This window comes from Urocitellus parryii, chromosome 13 (assembly GCF_045843805.1).
Source record: "Urocitellus parryii isolate mUroPar1 chromosome 13, mUroPar1.hap1, whole genome shotgun sequence".
Taxonomy (NCBI): domain Eukaryota; kingdom Metazoa; phylum Chordata; class Mammalia; order Rodentia; family Sciuridae; genus Urocitellus; species Urocitellus parryii.
The window spans coordinates 61715378-61738160 of NC_135543.1; the positions used below are offsets into that span (position 1 = coordinate 61715378).

A 22783-nucleotide genomic window follows, 5' to 3' on the forward strand; every position below is an offset into this window, starting at 1 on the left:
AGAAAAGAGCAGCAGTTCCCTGAGGATCAAGTCTGGAGCCATGGCGAATGCACATAGCGCCCCTCATTATGGAAATGATCTTTGTCACCCATCCAGTCTCTGGCATTCTGTTTCCCTTTTTATTGGCTGTGGCTCACTGTTCTGTATATATTTGTATATATTTGCTATTTAGAATACAAATACTCTGTGCCTCCTGGATCAGTGTCTGTCTTTTTCAGGTTACCATTGTGACCATGTTTAGGGGCATGATTCGATTTGGCAGCACTTAGAGCACTCGCTCTGTTGTGAGCGACCACAGCTCTCCAGCTCCACAGCTATCTAGCTCCCTGTGTTACAGATTAAACACCCAGCGCCTTCCAGCACGATCCTGATTTCTCTGCCCCCAATACACTGGGGTGTGATGTTCATCAGATGGATTTTCTTTCCATGCCTTGGTTTAGATAATTTGACCTCTGCTCTGTGTGGCCAGTTCCTCTGATTTCTTTCCCTTACCATGTTTTCAAGGCCATCTCTATGATATTTTAAACTAAGTAAACTCTTACTGAGTAAAATTCCAGTGTGTGGACATACTGAATTTTAGTCATCAGTTATGATTATGGTTGTGCCTTTGGCAGGACTGCAGCTGAATCCAGGTGTACTCTACCACTGAACAACATCTCCAGACCTTTTATTTTTCATTTTTGAGGCAGATAATCCTTAAACTGGCTCATACTTAATTCTCCTAAGCCTCCAGAGTTCCTGGGATTCTAGTCTGTACCTCCATCCCTAGCAGTTATTAGGTAATCTGCTGTTGGATATATGGGTTGCTTGCACTTTGATTATTTACATTTATGAATGCACATTATTGATATTGATAAATTGATACAACTGTACATTCCAGGTGAAATTCAAATGTCTTCTTTGCAAGGTCAGCTATCCCTCAAGGTAGGAAGCTCTCTCTGAAAAGGGTTGTAGCCAGGAACCTGTCAATCTTGTGTTCTGTTACCAGGCTTTGAATTTCTTCACCTGCCACTCAGGGCTAGAGGAATCTGAGCCTGGAGCTTTGTCCACTCAGGGATGATGGGATGAGAATTAGCCAGTCAGAGGCACAGGTGGATAAGAGGGGTAAAGGGATAAAAGGCAGATAAGACTTCCTAATCTGAAAGATTTTTGTCTCTGGCTCAAGCAAAGCTCTGAATCCATCTTCAGGTTCCCTGAGGTCTGGGTGTCACAAGCCCTGTCACTCTTGACTTTTCTTGTGCTGGAGCATTTGTAGAGAGGTTGCCTGGACACAGCAGGAGTCAGGAAATGGTAAGTCTCCAGGGTTAGGTGTGGTGTAACAGGGGCTCAGGGTTGGTTTGAAGCAGCTGGGCCTAAGGTTAGGTATTAAATCTGTGAATTCCATTCCAGTACAGGTACAGCTTGATATCTGTTCTTTCAGGCCCACATGATTGCTTCACCCTGTGCCTGATTGGATACCTTGGAGAGATCTGGAGCCCTCTTTGTGCGGCTCCTTGCCTATACCTTACACTGACTCAGAATGGGTCATGAACACAGGGATGGTCATCATGGGAGAATCCTGACTTATGTAGAAGATTTCTGTTGGGAGCATCTGTGGTCTGTAGCAATCCTCGTCACTCGTTCCAACCCAGAGGTCACCTATTTTGTACTGTTTTCCGAGTCTGTGGAAAGCATGGTCTTTCTAAGTGCTGTATTCTTCCTTCCAATTCACTACATAATTAAACGTGTACCCATGCTACATTTTAAGTGGCAAAGTATTTTAATTCATTTTCACTAAGTTATTCATGGCATTTTTAAAATTTGTTGTTGTTGTTGTTGTTTATGATTATCCACATAACAGGAATTCAGGGAATAATCACCTGACATTCAGTTGTAAAACATCCTTGTATCTCTTCTCCATTTATCTTTCTGAGGCACAGATGCCCTATTGGAATGTCTTTTTGAGTCTCCCCTTAGGAAACATGATAGGATGATATGTCCTCGGTCACTGCTGTATCCTTTCCTGGTTCTCCATTAAGACCTGCAGGAGACTGACACAGGTTCCCATAGCTGCCGTGTCTCTCAGTGTTCCTAGAGGATATCAGCCCCTGTTCAGTCACCTCCTCCTACAGAGCAGCTTGAGTTTCTGGAATGGAGCCTCTTGTACTAGCAACTGAGTAATCTGGGGAGCATAGGAATGTTTTGGCAGAGGTTTCATCAAAGTAGATCATGGATTGGACATTAGGATTATCTTCCCCCAACTCTAGTTTCTAATCCTTACAGACACACTTTTGGTCTAGTATTGAAGAGAAAGTCAAAGGTGATCCTTTTCTCTAGGTCCTCAGAGTTGTGAAAGGAGATTAAACTATTCTAGAGAACTCAGAAGATTATCCAGTGAATTCTTAAGGATATTTCCAAGGCAAAACTCACTTCATGCAGATACAAGGGCACAGGACAATGCCACATGGTGGGGAAGGTCATCCAGTCCTTACATGAGCTGGATGTTTATGGGAGAATTTCCCATTTGGTCGGATAACCTGACTTGACTCTTGAGTCAGTCATGTTTGTGTTCCAGTCAGCAGTGCCCTTCTCTGGGTTTGTCAATTTAAAAAATAGATGTTCACTAATTTCATCCTCATTTTTTATAAACTATGTATTTTATCAGTTTTTAAAAATATTTTTATTTATATTTAAGTTTATTTAAAATTTTAAGCTTAATACTTAAAAATTTTTTAAAATATAGTGCCAAGGATCAAATCCCATGCCTCACACATGTGAGGCAAGTGCTCTACCACTGAGCCACACCCCAACCCCTATCAGTAATATTTTAAAGATATAAAAATGTTTTCTAAGAGGCAAGATACCAGTGGATTTTACTTTTGAAAAATGCATAAACCAAGGCGAAAGTTCTGGGCCTATAAGTGATACTGTTGAAGGCCCAGTTCTTTCTGTGAGGCTCCCCTGCTGCTATCACATTCTGCTCCCACCCCTGTGGAAGGGTCTCATACACTATGGGCACAGAGCACCAGGAGACTGAGGATCCAGAACTAGGTATGTTTCTGACTTTGTGGAACAGGGAATTGGATGGCCTATCTGAAGGTATGATTTTTGGTGTTGTGGGGCTATTTCTATACTGTCAAATGTGCCAAAGTCAGATTTGGGTAACAAGTAACTTTATTTTAAAGATGCATTGAATTACTGGGAAAGTAAGATCTCAAATGTTAGGCAGAGAATGACTTGCTTTCTGTCCTTGTCCCCAGTGCTGATCCAATGACAAGAAAAAGGTTCTGAGAAAACGGAAAAAGTTTTGTTGCTTTGAGAGCAAAGGAGAAATACAGGGGACTCCTTTGTTTCTAGAGGCTGTAATTATAACTGCCCTAGGGAACCAAGGCCTCACAATGAGGTTCTAGACCACATGTGCCCTGTCAGGAGTTGTATCCTTGGGGGACTGCAGTTTCTTAGATTTTCTAGTGCCAAACCTGAACTTTTTTAAAAAACTTGGTTATTTTTAGTTGTACATGACAGTAGAATTCATTGTGATATAATTGTACAAGCATGGAATATATCTTATTCTAGTTAGGACCCCGTTCTTACGGATATACATGATAGTGAGATTCACTGATATAGTCATATCACTCTCTTTCCTTTTCCTACCCCACCTCCCTTCCCTTCATCCCTAAAATCTTGATTTCTTCATTCCCATGGTGCAGGAGCTGAAGGAAAGATAATTAGCCAAGGGCAGGAAGGTGAATCTTGCTCTTCCCATGGTTAGGAAGGGAGGGAGAAAGAAAAGAAGTCCATTTCAAAATAAACCACAGTGACAGAGCAGCAAGGATTATGTTCAAAATCATGGAGTGGACAGCCCTGTTATATTTCGTCCACTGTCAATTTTTATGGACAAATGGCTGACTACATTTCTAAGCTGCTTCAGGCTTAAACTGGGTGATGAAGGAGTTCCTAGAATGGAAGGATTTTCTCTGTTGTATCTTTTTCTTTTGGATTTTTTCTAGAAAGGATGAAAAGGAAATTCCAGCCTTGGTGATAACCTGGAAGAAGCAGACTCTTGTAGAGCAGTTACTGTTGGACTGATCATTGTTCATTGTTTTAACTGAGGTTTTGTTTTTAATTTTTATTTTACTATTGCCAAAATTTCCCTTCTCTGAACATGGTACAAGGAAGGGTCTCTAATACGCTATTTCTTTGTGGGTTCAATTGCTTTGACCTGTATAGCTATTAATTCAGAAACCCACAAGAGGTGATGGGGGATTAAGAAAAGCACAAACATGTAGATAGAAAGGGGGGATCAGGTTGGAAGCTGTCCTCTGATTGAGAACAATGATCCAGAGCTGGCTGCACACGTTTATTAGACAGGTTTTATTATCAGAAGGTTATTTGTAAGAAAGTTTCTGGAAAGCAAGCAGGCTTGGAGGTTACAGAATGGGTGAGACATTAGGGTTACCTCTCTGTGTTCAGAATCCCAAGGGCCAGCATTGCCACAGCAACTGGGAAATCTTAACCCTGTACTTTCATAAGGGGAATCCCAGCCCATGTGCATCACAACCACAAAGTTCTGATTACAAAGTAATCAGACACCTTAATTCTTATCACTGCTCTCCATATCTCTTCCCCTTTTGTATTTTTGACATGCAAATGATGTGGTTTTGTTTGAAGCTGTCAGATTTCTCCTCAGAGCATGTGGCATCCGGTTGTAATAATACAAAAAAGAATTAGTAGCAAACACATAATTCCAAAAGTATACCATATTGTATGTTTTAATATATTCCAAGGATTAAAACCATTTAAATCATTAAGTATTTGTTCAGCAAGCCGTATGGGATCTACCAGATCAATTTGAGAGTTGCCAGTGTAATTGATAAAATCTAACATGGCTATAAAAATCTCTGAGACCAGTTCAGAATAAATCCACTACTGCCAGAGACATTATGTGTACTGACATAATCTTGGCACATAGGAAAGGCATTCAGTTCTATTGTATGACTAGGACAGTAAGGTATTCCTGGATGTTCCATGGAAAGCTTAGGCATATCATCAAGAAGTCCCATTTTTTTTAACTGTCTGGAAATACTATTTTTTATTTTGTATCTGGAGGGTAGATTCTTTCTCTGCTTTCTGTTTCTCATGTGAGCTGCTTCTTTCTGCCACACTCTTCTACAACAAGCAATGGAGCCAGCCTGCTTTGAATTAAGACCTCTGAAACCCAGGGCCCTTAACTAACCTTTTCTTCCCTAAATTGTTCTGGTCAGATCCTTTAGCCACAGCAGTGAAAAAGCTGATTAAACAGTATATAAATCACACATGATAGAATCTTAAGACTTAACCTTGTTTTTAGTGAAGATACATAAACAAAGCAATCTCAAACCTTTTTCCATTTACCAATTTATGTAAACAAACATAATATTTAAATATACTACCTCATGGAGTTTAAGTGTACTAAATTTCATATTTAGTAGTTGATATTTAGCACTTTGAATTTGTAAGTTAATCAGATGTCTACTTTAACAGACACATCTAGGAAAATTAATTTCATTTATGTTAATTCTGATTTACTTATTTTTAACTGTAAAACCACGATGTCAAACAAATGTAGTTAACAGTATTAGTCATCTCTTTCCTGTTGAAGAAAAATCCTGGATGTAATGGATATGACATCTGAGACAGTTTATAGAAACAAACACTTTAGTAATTGCTTCAACACCTAGAAAAATGTGAGCTAGTAATTTTAAAGACATCTTTATTTTTTATCTATTAACCCAATCCAAATTGAACTTTTTTAAAAAAAATCATATAAACTAAAAAGTATTTGGATCCATTTCTTATTCAAATTTTAATTTTTGAGGACTCATTTATCTCTGTCTATTTTGATTCTATGTACATGAGATATGGGCATAAAGACATATGTAGACACAACGACAATACACAGGTGTACACACATACACAAAACAGGGAATATTTTGTAAGTGGAGCTCCACACATAGGGGGCAATGTTATAGATGTTTATTAAAATCTTTATTAGATTTAACCTGATAGAAATTTAAATAGAGCCCATCTGACATTTGTATTTTGACTTAATTATAGGGCAGTCCTGTACAGCTGGAAATGCCAGATGTAAAATTTAACAGCTATGCAGACACTAAAAGCAAAGGTTCAGACAGACAGACAGCCATTTCTTCTTGATGGCTATTAGATCAGCATATTCTTGTCCTTTTTAGGATTTAGTAAAAAGAATTTTTTAAATGTATTTCAGAGTTAACCCTAGGAAAATTGGCCTCTGAACAAGACATCCCTCTCTTTGGATCCTGTGTGTTCCTTATTTTACATCTGACTATATAATCACACTCCATACCTTTATTTAAATGATTCCATCCCTCAGGATTGTCCCCTGAACTACTCACCAAAGTTCCCTGTGTCCAGGTCCCTCTTTGGGTACCAACTGCCACCCAGCGAGGGGTGATGGGGATTAAGAAAAGACAAACATTTAGAGAGAAAGGTGGCTTCAGGTGGGAGGCTGCCCTCTGGTTGAGAACAATGATGCAGAGCTGGCTGTACACATTTATTGTATGGTTTTATCATCAGAAGGTTGATTATCATCAGAAGGTTGATTGTGAGAAAGTTTCTGGAAACAACAGGCAGGCTTGAAGGTTACAGCACGGCAAAACATTATGGTTACCATGCTGTGTTCAGAATCCTCTGTTCTTAGAAGCCAGTGTCTGTGACTCAAGGTTAAAACTGGCATTTCTGGATATTTTCCCAGAGAGACCAAGGGCCAGCATTGCCATAGCAACTGGGAAATGTTAACCCTGTACTTGTGCACAGGGAAATGTTAACCCTATATTTTCATATGGAGGAATACTAGCACAAGCGCACCACAACCACAAGTTAGTCAGACACCTTGACTCTCAGCACCACACTCCATACTCAATTCAGCCTTTGTGCTGTGAAACTCTTTTGAGGAGAGCATTTGGCAAACACCTATCTCACAGCAGGTGGGTTTCTTGGCATATTTTAGCCACCGTCTTTTTTAAGGTATGGTTGATGGTTTCTGTTTTCCTATAGATTGGGATCTCCAGAATACATATTTCCAATATATATGCAATATTTTGCTCACTCATAGGTCAGTTCTGCAATGAAAGATAGTCCCTGTTAGTTTGTATTGAGGGGAGCCCATAACTTGGGATCAGCTCCTTTAAGAGGACTCTAGTTTTCTGAAGTCTTTTCTGTTCTAGTAGAATCAGCCTGACTCACAGAGAAGGTATCTATCGGTACAAGCAAATATTTATAAGTTCCTATGAATGGGCATTTGGGTAAAGTGTGCTTTTCAGTCATCAGAAGGATATTTTTATACCCTAAGTGTGTATTAGACTTTGAATTGTTTGAGTGCAGAAGACACAGTTCTGAATCACTTGCTGAACAGTCCACTGGAGGCGTGGCCCTCACAAGTGGGCTTGATGAAATTGACACCCTTCCCCTAGTAGCACTCTCCTCGGAGTGTTTGATCAAGAACAGAGGGTGCTTCAGGAAGAAGGGTGAGCTGCACCTGGCACTGTTGTGAGAGTCCCAACTCCATTATTTGCCCCTTTTCTCATTATCCTCAGTATAAACAGATTTGGAATTGGTTTGCTACAAGCTGAGGTGCCAGGGCCCTGATAAAGGAGTTTGTCCTTCCTGACACTTTTGACTGTCCTGTCAGCAGCCTGATTTCTCCTGGCCACACAGGTATCAGTTGTCTCAAGGCAGGATAGTGCACGATTACCACCTGCTATAGGGTGGACACAGCCTGTATTATTAACAGTATTTTCAGGGGCATCCTTAGTGTCCTTTTCTCAGCTGTGAGGAGTGCTCTTTCTTTCCAGGTATCTCCATGTGCGTGTACCATCTTGGAGGCATGTTTTAAGTCAGTGTAAATGCTTACCTTCTTTCCTTTGGTCAGTCAGAGCTCATGTGAGAGAACTTAGCTTGGTTTTCTGGGCTGATATTGTTAGCAGCAGAGTCATGTGCCATGACTGCAGAATACCCAGATATCCACTGGCCATTGCCTATGAACTTGCTTTCATTGGTGAAGACCCTTCAGTCTGGCTCAGCTAATCAATCAAAAGTCCCACTTGCCAAAGAGTCTCCAAGCTTTCTGAGCAGTCACATTGTATTGGTCCATTGTCATCTGCTGGCAACAGGTTTGTTTGATTTAAGGTGACACAGTTTCTCTTGAAGTTGACATTTAGATTGTCGAAAAGGATGGCCTGGAATCTCCCTACCCTCCCAGCAGTCAGCTGACACCCATCCTTCTGTTTTAGTAGGATAGGACTTGGTGAGCAACAAACCCAGTGATGGATTGTCCGAGTGGGTTTCTCAGCCTCTTGTGGTAAATCACTGGTGTCAGTCACACCCCACAGGACCCTCCTTTCATGGTGTGGTCAAGCTGTTCCCACACACAGGCTACTGGCTGCAGTATACCTCCAGTGTGTGTAAGAGAACTTCAACATCTGTACCTTGTTTCTCATTCACATAGAGTCTTAACACCTTCTGTGAGTCAGGCACAGAAGGGGCTAGGGCAGGGGCTCTCATGAGACTTCGTTTTAACTTCTCAAAGGCAGCTTGGCCTTCTGTGTACAGTGGAATGTTTTATTTGTTCCTTTTAAGACCTCATGCAGGAGTTTACCTACGAGCCCAAAATTAGCGACCCAAATATGCAGCATGCTAACTGTTTTAGTCAGCTTTTTCAGTGCTGTGACCAAAATTCCCAACAAGAACAATTTTAGAGGAGGAGAAGTTTATTTCAGGGTTCCTGGGTTCAGAGGCCTCAGTCCATAGGTAGCTGACTCCATTCCTCAGGGCCTGGGCTGAGGCAGAACATTGTGGCAGAAGACTGGTGGAGGAAAGCAACTGGGAACATGGTACCAGGGAGCAGAGAGCTCAACAAGGAAAAAATATAAACCCCAAAGGTGTGTCTCCAGGGACCCCCCTCCTCCAGGCACACCCTGACTGCCTACAGTTACCATGCTGGAGCTATCAGGGGTTAATACACTGACTAGGTAAGACTGTCATAACCCAGTCACTTCATGTCTGAACTTTGCATTGTCTCCCATGAACTTTTGGGGGACACGAAATATCTAAATCATAACACTGACATTTCCAGGAACCCATGAACCTGTCTCTGGTTCCTGACTTCTATAAGGCTTAAGCTAGCCTGCTTCTGATCCGACATCAAGATTCAGGTTATTGGCTAATCTGGAATCCCGGGTAGGTGACTTGTTTACAAAATAAGCCACTTTAGTAGACATCTCATATCCACATGAGGTGCAGTGGTTTAGCTCAGCAATAGTATTTGAAAATCAAAATTCATAGTTGGAGGTCGGCTATAAGCAGGTCATCTTCATATTTGTGAAAGGATCCCTTTATCCAGCTATGACTCTCACAGCTGATACTTTAAGACTTTCATTAAACAGTACAAAAGATTTTTAAATCCCTGAGATAAGATACTCCAGCAATCCTGGATGATTATTTTTTATTGAAGTCCTGTCACTCAAAAGCAAACAGTGGTTAGGGATTCCTTTTCAGAGTGTTACAAAAGAACCCCTCTTTTAAATCTAGCACTTTGAACCAGACACAGTTACCTGACATCACCATTAGTAAAGTGTATGGATTAGGTACTGTGTGGCTGAATATCAGAAACGATGTAATTTATAGCTCTCAGGTCTTGCCCAAGTAAGTATTCATCAGTGTGGGTGTGTGTGTGTTTTATTAAACAGCCAGGATTGCGGTATTACAGGGTATTTGGCAAAACTAACCAAATCCATCTTTTAAAAACTTGTCTACAACAGGCTTCAGATCCTTATCAATGCTTCCCTCTTGAGAACGTATTGTTTCTTCTAAGGGCAGTTTACCACCTCCTTAAACAAAATCATCTTTGTAATGACATTAATCATCTTTCTCAGAGTCTCTTTGACCCAGAGAGTTATTTACCTTTTTTTGCTTTGGTACCAGGGATTGAGCCCATGGCCACTTAACCACTGACCACATCTTGTTGTTTTGTTGTTGTTTTTTTTTAATTTTGGAAAAAAAAAATTGGGACAAAGTCTCACTATGTTGCTTAGGGCCTTCCTAAGTTGCTGGACCTAGGTTTGAACTTGGAATCCTCCTGCCTCAGCCTCTCACCCTCCCAAGCTGCTAGGATTATAGGCATGTTCCACCATGCCTGGGTCAATAGAGTGTTTTTAAAAAAGGGGGGGTCTATTACACATTGATTTATAAGTTTTTTAAAAATTGAGTATATTCTTTTCATCTATATGAAAATTTATTGTTTTAATGTATAAAAAGTTGACATTTTTGTCTTTGTACATAAAATATAAATATCATTTGATCAATTTTGTTAACAGGTTTCCATTACTGTGCTCATTTGTAACAATAGCCTTGCTCTGAAAACTCTTTTAACATTCACATTTTCTTTTGACCTTACTATTCTTTTCTTCTGAATTTCAGATCAAATAAACTTGGGTAAAAATCAAACCCTGCCTTTTACTGAATGCTTCATAAAATGTTATAAAAGATAAATACTCTTTTAATTTTTTTTTTAATATTTATTTTTTAGTTGTAGTTGGACACTATCTTTATTTCACTTATTTATTTTTATGTGTTGCTGAGGATCGAACCCAGGGTCCCACACATGCGAGGCAAGCACTCTACCACTGAGCCACAACCCCAGCCTGATGAATACTCTTAATATCTCATTATTTGGGGTGTTACGGATTAAGATAGAAAAACCCTTAGGGTGATTTGTACACATTTGAAATGATCAAAAGGATTGTTGTTGCTGTTTGCTATGTTATTAACACACATAAATCCCATAAAATATTTGAAGTAAGACTCATCAGTGAATGTTTCCTTCAGTGGTCTGCCTCTTGGCAATTCAAAGTTTATCTTGTATGGCTATTACTGGAATCACTTGAGAGCTTACTGCATATTCAGAAAACCAGGCTCCATCTCAGAACTGTTGACTCAGAGTCTTGTTTTAATAAATTTGATTTATTATTGTACAATTACAATTTGAGAATTACCCTTCTAAATCACCATAACACTCTCACATGAAGAATATACACAATTTATTCTGATATATAACATAACAAAATGTATACACTTGTTTTGATGCTTGCTTACTTCACTTTTTCCTCAGAGTTAGATCATATATAGGATCATTGTATTCAAAAGTATCTTATTATATAATGGAAGTCCCTTACCTACAAGAGAGCCATTTCTTCTAGATCTCATTTCAACTTCAGTTAAATTTTAAAAACTCTGTGAATGACTTTGTGGTCAATGTGCAATTTATATGCCAATTTTCATTCCAGGAACTGATGACATTCAGGGATGTGGCCGTTGATTTCTCTGAAGAGGAGTGGGAATGCCTGGATCCTGCTCAGCAAAATTTATATAGAGATGTGATGTTAGAGAACTACAGAAATCTGGTCTTCCTGGGTGAGGATTCCTTCCCTTCAGAATTCCTAATTATTTTCAATATTTAATTCCCTTTCCTTGCAGAATATCTTTTGAGGTATTTTCTGTAAGAATGAGTTTCACATTTGTAGTTTCAAGAAAAAAGGGCATTTTGGGGTACAGATAGAATATTAGTTACATTTCTTTTAGTCTTTAATCTCTCCCTTTCTTGGTGTGACATAGTACTCTAGATAAGTGGTACTTAGAGTAATTCAGTGATGTTAAATATTGTGACCTACACATAGCAGAGGACACAGTTAAGAGGCCCAAAGATCAAGGAGGAAGCCAGACTTCAAACTGTTGATTGAGAAGTTATCCCAGCAGAGAAGATATTTCAGATGCTTAGGTTTCTTCCTGTTGTTATCATAGAAGAACATGTACTGCCCTGTCTGTCATGCTTTCATATTCAGTAAAGCCTCCTGATTGTCCTCCAGTGAGGTCATAGTTCATCCCAGTTACCAACCACAACACTTCCCTTTGCTTGTGAGGGTCAGCAGGATCTGACAGCTCTTCCATGATGTTCAGGTCTCTAGGAAAGCTGGGCATGTTTCCAGAGACCTTCAGGTCAAACCATTGTAAAATATTAACATCATCAATCAGTTTCTCTGACATTACTTATATATTTATTCATTAAAATTCCCTGATCAGAGCTCTTTCTGAATATTTATAACGGATTTCCTCCGAAATTTTCTGCCACGTAATGTCAAGATTCACAATGGCTGCTCTGTTTGGTCTATAGTCACAAGGTGTAAATTGCACTTATACACAAGGGTTTGTAAAATAATGCATCTGTGGTTATTTACAATTTTGTTGGTTAAATTTTTTTCCTCTCATTTTGTAGAGTAGGTTTTGTGTTGTAGAGTAGGTTTCCTTATATCAGTTAATAGTGTTATATTTTGTGATTAGATGACAATTTTCATTACTTCACAAATTAGGACAATGTAAATTGAAATTAAGCTATGCATGAACCTTGTTTCTGTTACCAATAAAATTTACATGTGCTTTTACTTGCTTGTATAAATATTACACCTGTATTTTTAATGACTTTTATATTTTATCTGGATTGGTTTTTCACCTGCCAATGTATATAGTGATGGAAATTTCCTATATGTGAATGTGATGGAGATTTAATTCAGGGGTGCTCTAATAATGAGCTACATCTCCAGCCTCTCTTTATTTATATTTGGAGAGAGGACCTCACTAAATTATCATGGATGGCTTTGAATTTAAAATCCTCCAGCCTCAGAATTGCTAGTAGCTGGGATTACGTACATTCCCATCATTTATATATTGTTGAGTTTGTTCTTATTTATAGGAAAAAGACCATAGCATTTTCATGGTAGCTTTCAAAAATTTTGTAGTTCTGTTTATCAATTTATGTTGTTTGAAATTTTAATTTTGATCAAAAACAAAAAAACAAAACTTGTTTTCTCCAACATTTCAAGTTTACTGTTCAGCAGTGTTAATTCAATTGTTATGCAGTGTATCTCCTGAAAGTTTCCCTATCAGAAAGCTAAAAAATCAATTCCTATATAAACAAGGCCTCATTTCTGTGTCCCCCATCACAAACACCATTCTCATTTCTGTTCAGAAGGAATTATTTTGTTTTGTTTTTAGTTTATATATCTCATATTAATATAATTCTGCAAAATTTGTCTGTTAGTGACATTTCAATTAACATAATGTACTAAAGATTTATCCTCATTATAGATTTTAGAAAATTTCTTACCTTTTTTGACTTAAAAATATTCTATGCTTTTTATATTCCATATTGCCTCATCCACTCATTTCAAGGAATATTTGGGTTGCTTCCACATGATGGCTGTGTTGAATGATATTGTAACAAACGTTGCTGTGCAAATGTCTCCGTTTGCCATATATGTGAAAGCTTATTATCAGAATTCTTTATGCCTATTTTTCTAACTTGATTTCAATATTAACTATTGAACCTGGTAACTTTTAATATATTTTTAAGTCATGAAACAACAGTCTTCCAATTTTATTTGTATTTTGAATATTTTTGAAGTAGTCACACAATTTTGAGTTGCCAGACAATTTCTAGAATAGCTTTTTCTGTTTCTGCAAAAAGTAACATTGGGAATATGATAGATATTATATGGACTTTCCAGATATTGTTGAGTAATACAAACATCTCTCAATTTTATCTTTCAGTTCTTGAACAAGGCCAGTTCAAGAGTATTTAATCCAATCTATTAACCTTTGTTTCATTCCCTACAAATTGGTCGATCTAGTATAATAGTCCCTTTGCTAGTGGAATATTGAGTACATACGTCAAATTGGTTTAAAATGTCTTTCAAAGTCCTCTGTTTTGTGATTAACATTTTATTGGACTTTTCCTTTACAAAAAATGGGGATTGGTGTCTCCTTATGTTACAGTGTTGCTTTCTATTTCTTCATTCACTTCTCTCCTTCTTACCTTTTTATATCGGGGAAATGTGATGTGAGTTGAAAGTCTATCTAGTCTTATTTTGGTATCCTAGGGAAAGGTTCCTTTTATCTTTGTATAATATTCTACTTTGCCTCTTTTCAAAGTTTTTTTAATTTAAATTCTATTTTATCTCATATCTTTTTGTTTTAAGCTACATTTTGCATATCATCACTTTGTGGCCCGGCTTTCTTGTGGTCATATTCTCATATTCATATTTTCATATTCTTTTGCTTTCAGTCTACTTATGTCCTAGATTTAGAGTTTCCTGTAGATTACATACCATTGTGTCTTAGTCAAGCTTTTTGTTTTGATTAGTGTTTGGTAATAATGCATTCATAATCAAGTAAATTTCTACAAATGAAGAACCCATTCTTCCTACTTTGTAAGCTGTTTTCTGTATTTCTTATGATTGTTTTACCGTGTTTGTGTGTGTGTGTGTGTGTGTGGTGCTGGGGAGTGAACCCAGGGCCTTGTGTATGTGAGGCAAGCACCTACCAACCAAGCTCCACCCCAGCTCCTCCCACTTCTCTTAATGGTCCAATTTGTGGTTCCTTGCTTTTCATGGTGACAAGCTTTCATTCCTCCCCCACTTATGTTTACACTTTCTATGGGAATTTATTCTCTCATTTTCAGTGAGACTTTATAAAGTTTGCTGTAAGTTCACACTATATTTTAAACTGGTAACAAATTAACTTCATTATAAAATTCGGCATATTAATATATTCATTCAAAATTATGTTGTTGAAGATTTTGTACTGCATTCCCATTTAAAGTTTATGTTGATTTTTATGATTTTGTCTTTGAAATTATGTTTCAAAATTAATTTATAACCCATTATTAACAGTAAAATAGAATTGTATGTGATTTTTTTTTTCTGCCTAGAAAACTGTATTCTTTATGAGTTGTGGTGTTGTGCAGATTTATTGTTCACTATGAAAAATTCCCTTAGTGTTTTTGGAGGACAGCTCTAGTGTGGTGAACTTTTGAGCATTTTCGTATTTTAAAATCTTTTATTTATTGATTTATTTTTTCACTTTTGAAAGATAGTATTTCTGGATACAGTATTCTTGGTTGGTAATTTTAAATCTTTTACCCATTTGGCAATATTCCCATTCCTTTCTGCCATGTAAATTTCCCTTTTCAATTGATGCATCTTTTTCTCTGTGCTCTTCAGACTCTCTTGAATTTTTAAACTTTGATTAAATCATTCTTTGAGTCTTTCTGTTTGCCCTACTTTGAGATAACTGAGCTTCTTGGATCTTTTTTTTTTTTTAATTTTTAATATTTATTTTTTAGTTCTTGGCGGACACAATATCTTTGTTGGTATGTGGTGCTGAGGATCGAACCCGGGCCGCACGCATGCCAGGCGAGCGCGCTACCGCTTGAGCCACATCCCCAGCCCCAGCTTCTTGGATCTTGATTTGTTTTATTTATAGTATTCATAATTGTTGACTTTCTTGTTGGTACTGGGGATGGAACTTAGTGGTACTCTACCACTCAGTTACATAACTCAGCCATCTTCATGTTGTAAAGTTTTTGACAAACAGTACATTGCTGAGGCTGGCCTCCTGGCTTAGCCTCTCAGATTGCTAGAATCAGTTGTGCACAACCACCCGTGACTCTCTCAGACAGTCTTTTAAAAGAATTCTTCACATACACAATTTCTGCTTATTTCTCTTAACAAGTTTTGTCTGAATTTTATTTAGTTTTCTGTGTTCCTGGTTAGGTCACTTTACTTTTTCAAATGGGGAGTAGTATCTTTCAGTAATTAATGACTCCCACTTTCCTCATGTTTAATTCTTAATATTTTGTTACCTAGGTTAAGCCATCTTTGTTTTTATGTGCTGTACTATTTTAATTGATTTATCCATTTAAAAACCAATAAACAGTAAATTATACAGTCATTTTTGTAAATAGTATGGAAGTATATAAAGAAATGAAAAATAGGCAAGCACAGTGCTACATGCTTGTAATCCCAGCTAATTAGGAAGTCATGCAAAAGGATTTCAAATTCAAGGCAAATCACAGCAACTTAGTGAAATCATGTCCCAAATGATTTTTAAAAGGTTTCTGTTGTAGCTCATCGATGCAGGACCCATGGCCTTAATACCAAGCTCCATATATATAAAAACATTAACAAAAGAATGACCCTGTGATCGAGAAATGCAGGTACTAAATATATATCCACAAAAGAAATCAATCATCATGTTGAGGAGATACCTCCACTACTATGTTCACTGCAAGCATTGTTCACAATACTGAAACATGGACTTATGTTCTGTGCCCATCAATGACTGAATGAGAAAAACTGTGGTATTTATGTATGATTACTATTTAACCATAAAAAAGAGATACTTCATCATTTCAACTGACCTTGAATGAATATTCAGGATTTTGCATTATATTAAATAAGGCAGACAAAGAAAATCAGCTGAAGGAGCATCTGACTCACAGGTGGAAGTCAGAAATGTAGAGAATAAAATCGTGGTCACCAGGTACTGGATTTTGTGGACTATTGGCACAATGTTGGTCAAGCTCTACATTTTTTTTTTTTTTTTTTTTTTTTAGTTCTAGGTGGACACAATGCCATTATTTTTACTTATATATGGTGCTGAGGATCAAACCCAGTGCCTCACCTGCTGTACAAAAGCACTCTGCCTCTGAGCCACAACCCCAGCCCCTACACTTTTTTAAAAATTGGACAATCAGGTCCAATTGTAGTTGTAGTTGTATTTTACCACATGGTGAGTGTGGTGTTCTGTACTCTTGTTAAATACTAATTGAATGAATGCAATGCTTTCTAAGCATAAGACTGATAATTTTAAGGAATAATGCATGCATTAATTCACTAGGATTAGTCATTTTACCATGTACATTAGTCATTTTACCATGTACTTTATAATACATGATATACTTAGTATATACACAAAATTTAACTTATCAATGAAATAAGTCTACAAATAACAAAAATTTTAAAACATGAAATACAAGTCCTGTGTCTTGATCACCGTGTATTGGCTTCATCCAGGTAATGTGGTCATAGGCTGTGCTAGGTTTTTATTGCCTCTCATGCTTTTTTTTAAATGGTGAATCTCTTTTGAAGCGTGTGTGTGTATATTTTCAACTTATAATTTAGTTCATGTTTCTTTTTCAGAGTCCATAGGCTCTTTGCCCCTGTTGACCATCTCTATGGTATTGTCATCCAAAATCTATCTCTTATCTTCAAGTCTTTATATCATGACAGACAGAAACTAGTTTTCATACAGTACCTAAGAAAGCCACAAATGTTTGCATGTGCTTCATATTTCCCTTAAACTACTGAGATTGAAGGGAGTTGGTAGATTTTATTCTAATTGCACAATGCTATATTATGGAGGAGGGTAGAGTGTGATTAATAAAAGGAACATAGTTTTCTTCCCTCTGCTACATTCCTCTCCTTAGTAGTGTTCTCATCTTGGATCCTGTGTTCTCTAAGGTGGCTTGGGCAGTTCTCACAAAGTAATTTTGTCTGAACATTTTTATTTAGTCTGCATATTTCTGGAATAATGATGGTCTTGGATTTACTGCTGATATCCTGACATGTGTATAATTTTATATCATTGTTGCAAAATATATTCATTCAGTCCAGTAAATAAAATGATTGTTATTTTTATTTATTTCAGCCATGACTTCTCATCATACCCATGAATCTCCACCAAAGCAAGAAATAAAATATTTGTTTCAAAAAATGATGAATGGAAGGTATGGAAATTGTGACTTTGACTATTTACATCTAAGAAAAATGTGGGAAACTACAAGTGAGAATGAAGGTCAGAAATCATATTACAAGGGACAAAACCAATTAGCAGTGACTATTCATAATGAAAACTTCACTGCCAACAGCCATCAAGAACATTTAATACTCAAAAGAATTCAATTTATGCCAGTTTCTTTTGAGGAACTATAAATGTCTTTTTAAGAATATATCCAGAGCAGTTTTGAAGCATATATTTCCTCTGAAAGGAAGTGTGGAAAATCTGAAAAGAGATCTATTCCATGCTTCAGTTTTTAACTTGACCCTTTTCAAATGTAGCATTGAGTTAAACTTCTAGTCAAATGTTTGTATAGACAAGAGATTAAAAGTGAGGGGGACACAATGGGCGGGAAGCTAGTGAAGAATAGAGCTACTTGGGTCAGACAGAGGGACGGAAAAGAGGGAGAGGATATGGGGTAGGGAAAGTAGAATTGGACATTATTACTCTATTCACATATATTATCATATGACTGATTTAACTATATAGTGTATAACCAGAAAGATGACAAGTTATGCTCCATTTATGTATGATGTGTCAAAATGCATTCTACTGTCATGTACAACAATTGGAACAAATTTTAAAACATTAAGGACAAGTTCTGAAAGTGATCTTTTGAGAGTTCCTTTACACAATGTCCATTATCCTGCAATAAAGTAATAATTCCTCCTTGTGCTCAAACATACAATTTTAATGCTTTTAGGGAGTCCTTACTTACCCACTATTGCTTAATGAAAATTCAGATACAGATTTATGAAAAGTATCTCCATATGTAATGAAACAAATAACACCTTTAGCTAGGTCTCTGTCCTGATTACCAGTGTGCTTTTATTAGTGATAAAAATTATGAATATAGAGTAACTTATAAAAACCTTAGTTTTGGTTGCAGTGCCAGAAATCATGAATATTAATATGTTCACTTTTCAAAGAACATTTATTAAAGCCTTACTTCAGTGCTCAAAATTTACTCTCATCCAAATATTCATAGGCAAAACAAGCCTTGTGAGTGTAAGGTGTATGAAGGATCTCTTCATCAAATTGCAAAACTTACTCTATAGAAGAGAATTTATACTGGAAAGGATTCTTATGAGCTTAAAGAATATATCAAAAAATGTTTTTAATTAAATAAAATTATAAATATAAAAAAGAGAAGGTATCAAAGAATTTCATTGTTCAACCCTTTCTAAACCCCACAGATACCATGACAGTGATAAACCCTACAAGTTTAAAGAATGTAGCAAAATTCTTAATCAAAGATCACCTCCTGCTAAACATGTGAGGATTTATGCTGGAAAGAAGCCTTGTGAATCTAAAGAAAGTGGCAGAGCCATTAACAGTTGCTCAACTTCTTCTAAACATCTCAAGCAGCATAGCAGTGACAAAATAAAAAGCTCACTTGATACTCAACACCTGATAATATCTTCTGTAGGCAGATCCTACAAATATGAAGAATGTGCCAAGGTCTTAAAAAATTTTTCAGTCCTTACTCAACACCAGAGTACTGGTGAGAAGCCCTACAAATGTGAAGAATGTGACAAAGGTTTTAATCGAAGACCATTGTTTACTGACCACCAGATAATTCATACTGGAGAAAAGCCCTACAAATGTAAAGAATGTGGCAAAAGTTTTAATCAAAGATTATATCTTAAAGATCACCAGAAAATTCATACTGGAGAGAAGCCCCACAAATGTACAGAATGTGACAAAGCTTTTGTTAACAAATCACTGCTTACTCGACACCAGAGAGTGCATACTGGAGAGAAGCCCTACAGTTGTGAAGAATGTGGCAAAGGTTTTGTTCAAAAATCGCTGCTTACTCAACACCATGGAATTCATACTGGAGAGAAGCCCTACAAGTGTGGAGAATGTGGCAAAGGTTTTTATTACAAATCAAACCTTACTCAACACCAAGGAATTCATACTGGAAAGAAGCCCTACAAATGTGGAGAATGTGGCAAAGGTTTTAAACAAAGATCATCCTTGAAAGATCACCAGGGTATTCATACTGGAGAGAAGCACTACAAATGTGAAGAATGTGGCAAAAGTTTTTATTACAGGTCAAACCTTACACAACATCAAATAATTCATACTAAAAAGAAGCCCTACAAATGTGAAGAATGTGGCAAAGTTTTTGAGCAAAGATTATATTTTAAAGAGCACCAGAGAATTCATACTGGAGAGAAGCCTTACAAATGTCAAGAATGTGGAAAAGCTTTTAAACGAACAGATAATCTTTCTCTCCACCAGAGAATTCATACTGGAGAGAAGCCCTACAAGTGTGAAGAATGTGGCAGAGCTTTTGTTCATAAATCACTGCTTACTCAACACCAGAGACTTCATACTGGAGAGAAGCCCTACAATTGTAAAGAATGTGGCAAAGCTTTTCGTCAAAAAGAACATCTTATTTGCCACCAGAGAATTCATACTGGAGAGAAGCCCTACAAATGTGAACAATGTGGCAAAGATTTTAATACAAAATCATTGCTTACTGAACACCAGAGAATTCATACTGGAGAGCGGCCCTACAAATGTGAACAATGTGGCAAAGCTTTTGTTAAAAAATCACCACTTATTCGACACCTGAGGACCCATACTGGAGAGAAGCCCTATAGATGTGAAGAATGTGGCAAAGATTTTAAGCAAATATCAGCTCTTAAAGGACACCAGAGAGTCCATACAGGACAGAAGCCCTATGCATGTGAAGAATGCGGCAAAGCTTTTTATGACAGATCAAACCTTGGTCAACACCAGAGAATTCACACTGGAGAGAAGCCCTACACATGTGCGCAGTGTGGCAGAGCTTTTGCTCACAAGTCACTGCTTACTCGACACCAGAGAATTCACACAGGAGAGAAGCCCTATACTTGTCAAGAATGTGGCAAAGCTTTTAGTCAAAAAGAAAAGCTTATTTACCATCAAAGACTTCATACTGGAGAGAAGCCCTACACATGTGAAAAATGTGGACAGGCTTTTATTCAAAAATCACAGCTTACTCAACACCAGAGAATTCATAGTGAGAAGAATTCCTACACTTGTGAAGAATGCGGCAAAGGGTTTTATCACAGATCAAGCCTTACTCAACACCAAAGAATTCATACTGGAAAGAAGCCCTACAAATGAAACATTCTCCCTGTGCTTCAAAGGATGGTTCAACCCTTATTCTACACATCAGGAATCAACAGAGAGAAATAGAAATGTAAAAAAAGTGGCAAAGTTTCCAACAGTTGTTCATTCACACCGTATTCATCCCCTGAGAATTCATACTTTTGAGAGAGAATACAAGTGGAAAGATATCACAAGGCTTTTAGCCATTGTTCATATATACTAAAAACTGGAGGATTCATAATGCATTGAAACCCTAAAAAATGTAAGTAGTGTGTCCAAGCCTTTAATCAAATTTCAAACTTTCTTTAAAATATGAAACCTCATATCTGTAGTGAATGTGGAATGACATTTGTTCAAAATATATTCCTTAGATAACAGGAAATATTTAAAGTTAAGAAAAATCCATTCAAAAATAAATATATACTAGAGTCCCTATGTATACATATTTTCATGTATATGAGGATAATTGAGAGTTATCACTTTAATAAAGAAAATGGGTAATTGACTTTAACTTTTCCAAAATTTACTAAACATCATTAGCTGATGTGGTAAAAATAATGAAATCCTCACAGAAATAGTATAGTTTAGATAGAAAGGGAATTTGTTTATTGTGATTCAAACATTACCAAGTAGCCTCACTTTGAAAACTAGAGAACACATGGGTATCACAGTTGATTATATCAGGAATCTAATTGCAGGAGGGAGCTTTCCAGATGGCAGAATAGAAGAGGCTCCTTTCCTGGCTCCTCCATGGCATGAAACCAAGAAAGGCATCTTCTCTGCAAGGTGGATGGATATAAAGAGGGTAAATAACTGGGAATTCATACTGCAGTCAAACAATGGGAACTATGGGAGATGGATGCAATAAAATAAGGAAGAAATCCCCAGTGCCAGCCAAGCAAAGTGGACAGGTGGTGACATTAAAAGAACCCATATTTTTTTGTAGACCTGTGACATGTCTGGGTACAGAGAGATCAGAGGCCAGTCACTGGGGACTAACGTGACAGGCATGCTGAACCACATCCTAGTGCCAACAAGGAGCCATCTTTCAGCTGTGCTATGGGGGCGGGCAGTTGGGGGAACTGATCCCAGGCAGACCCAACTTGGGCCTAGGATTCAGGCTGGCAAACCCAGAACACATGACAAAGAGTGCCTAAGTGACCAGGAGAAAATCAGATGTGGAAAGGGGTTTACACAGGGTAATATAGGTCATGGAACACCCACCCTGTGCCCCTCACGCCCAGCTCCCTCCACATTTGAGTCCAGCAGCTCACAGGACTGCTGGGAGGGACTCACCTGGCTGGGAATTTGAAAGGGTAGGAGTGGGCATACTTTGCTTTGGAGACTGAACCTTAGAGACCAGAAAGCACGGGATCAGTGGGTGATGGAGGGGACAAAGGACTGGCTCCTTAGCCACATGAGAGGAACTGAGGGGAGGTACCTGGGCTGCAATCAACCATTATGAACTAGCAACTGCTGGGCCTGGAGGTGTGCTGATTTAAAATCTTCAGATCAATCGCCATCTGAAAACGAACATGGAGTCCACCTCAGCCTGCACCCCACCTCCAGAATCTCCACCTTTGGGATCTCTCTCACATCCAGCCCAGCCCATCCAACACTGCTGAGAAGGGAAGCCAAGAATTCTTTGAACTCCAAAGGAAATAATTCTTTAACTTTTCACTGAAATCTTATTTCTGTTTATTGTGACCTGAGTGGTTCATGGACACTTATACATATGCATCATTGTCACTTTTTCTCATTTCTGGAATCTTTTGAAGGCAGTTATTTTTTATGGCTCAGCATCTTGAGGGCTAGGATGAGAATATTTCAGATTTGTTTTCTATTCTTTTAGGTTTTTTATTTTTATTTTACATGTATTCTCTCACTTTTCTGTTTCCTTTGAGTCTTTTCTTTTTTTACTTCTGTGTTCTCTCCTCCCTCACACTCATCCCAT

General features: G+C 37.6%; 1 protein-coding gene across 1 annotated transcript; it reads left to right on the forward strand.

Moving 5' to 3' along the window:
• Nucleotides 1-11345: 11345 nt before the first annotated feature.
• LOC113192016 (uncharacterized) lies at nt 11346-21549 on the forward strand. Its single transcript, XM_026401990.2, is given in 5 exon segments — nt 11346-11466; nt 17596-17674; nt 18921-20808; nt 20811-21091; nt 21528-21549. Coding segments are annotated over 4 exon segments (2202 nt in total). The 3' UTR covers nt 20925-21091; nt 21528-21549.
• The last annotated feature ends 1234 nt before the right edge of the window (nt 21550-22783 follow it).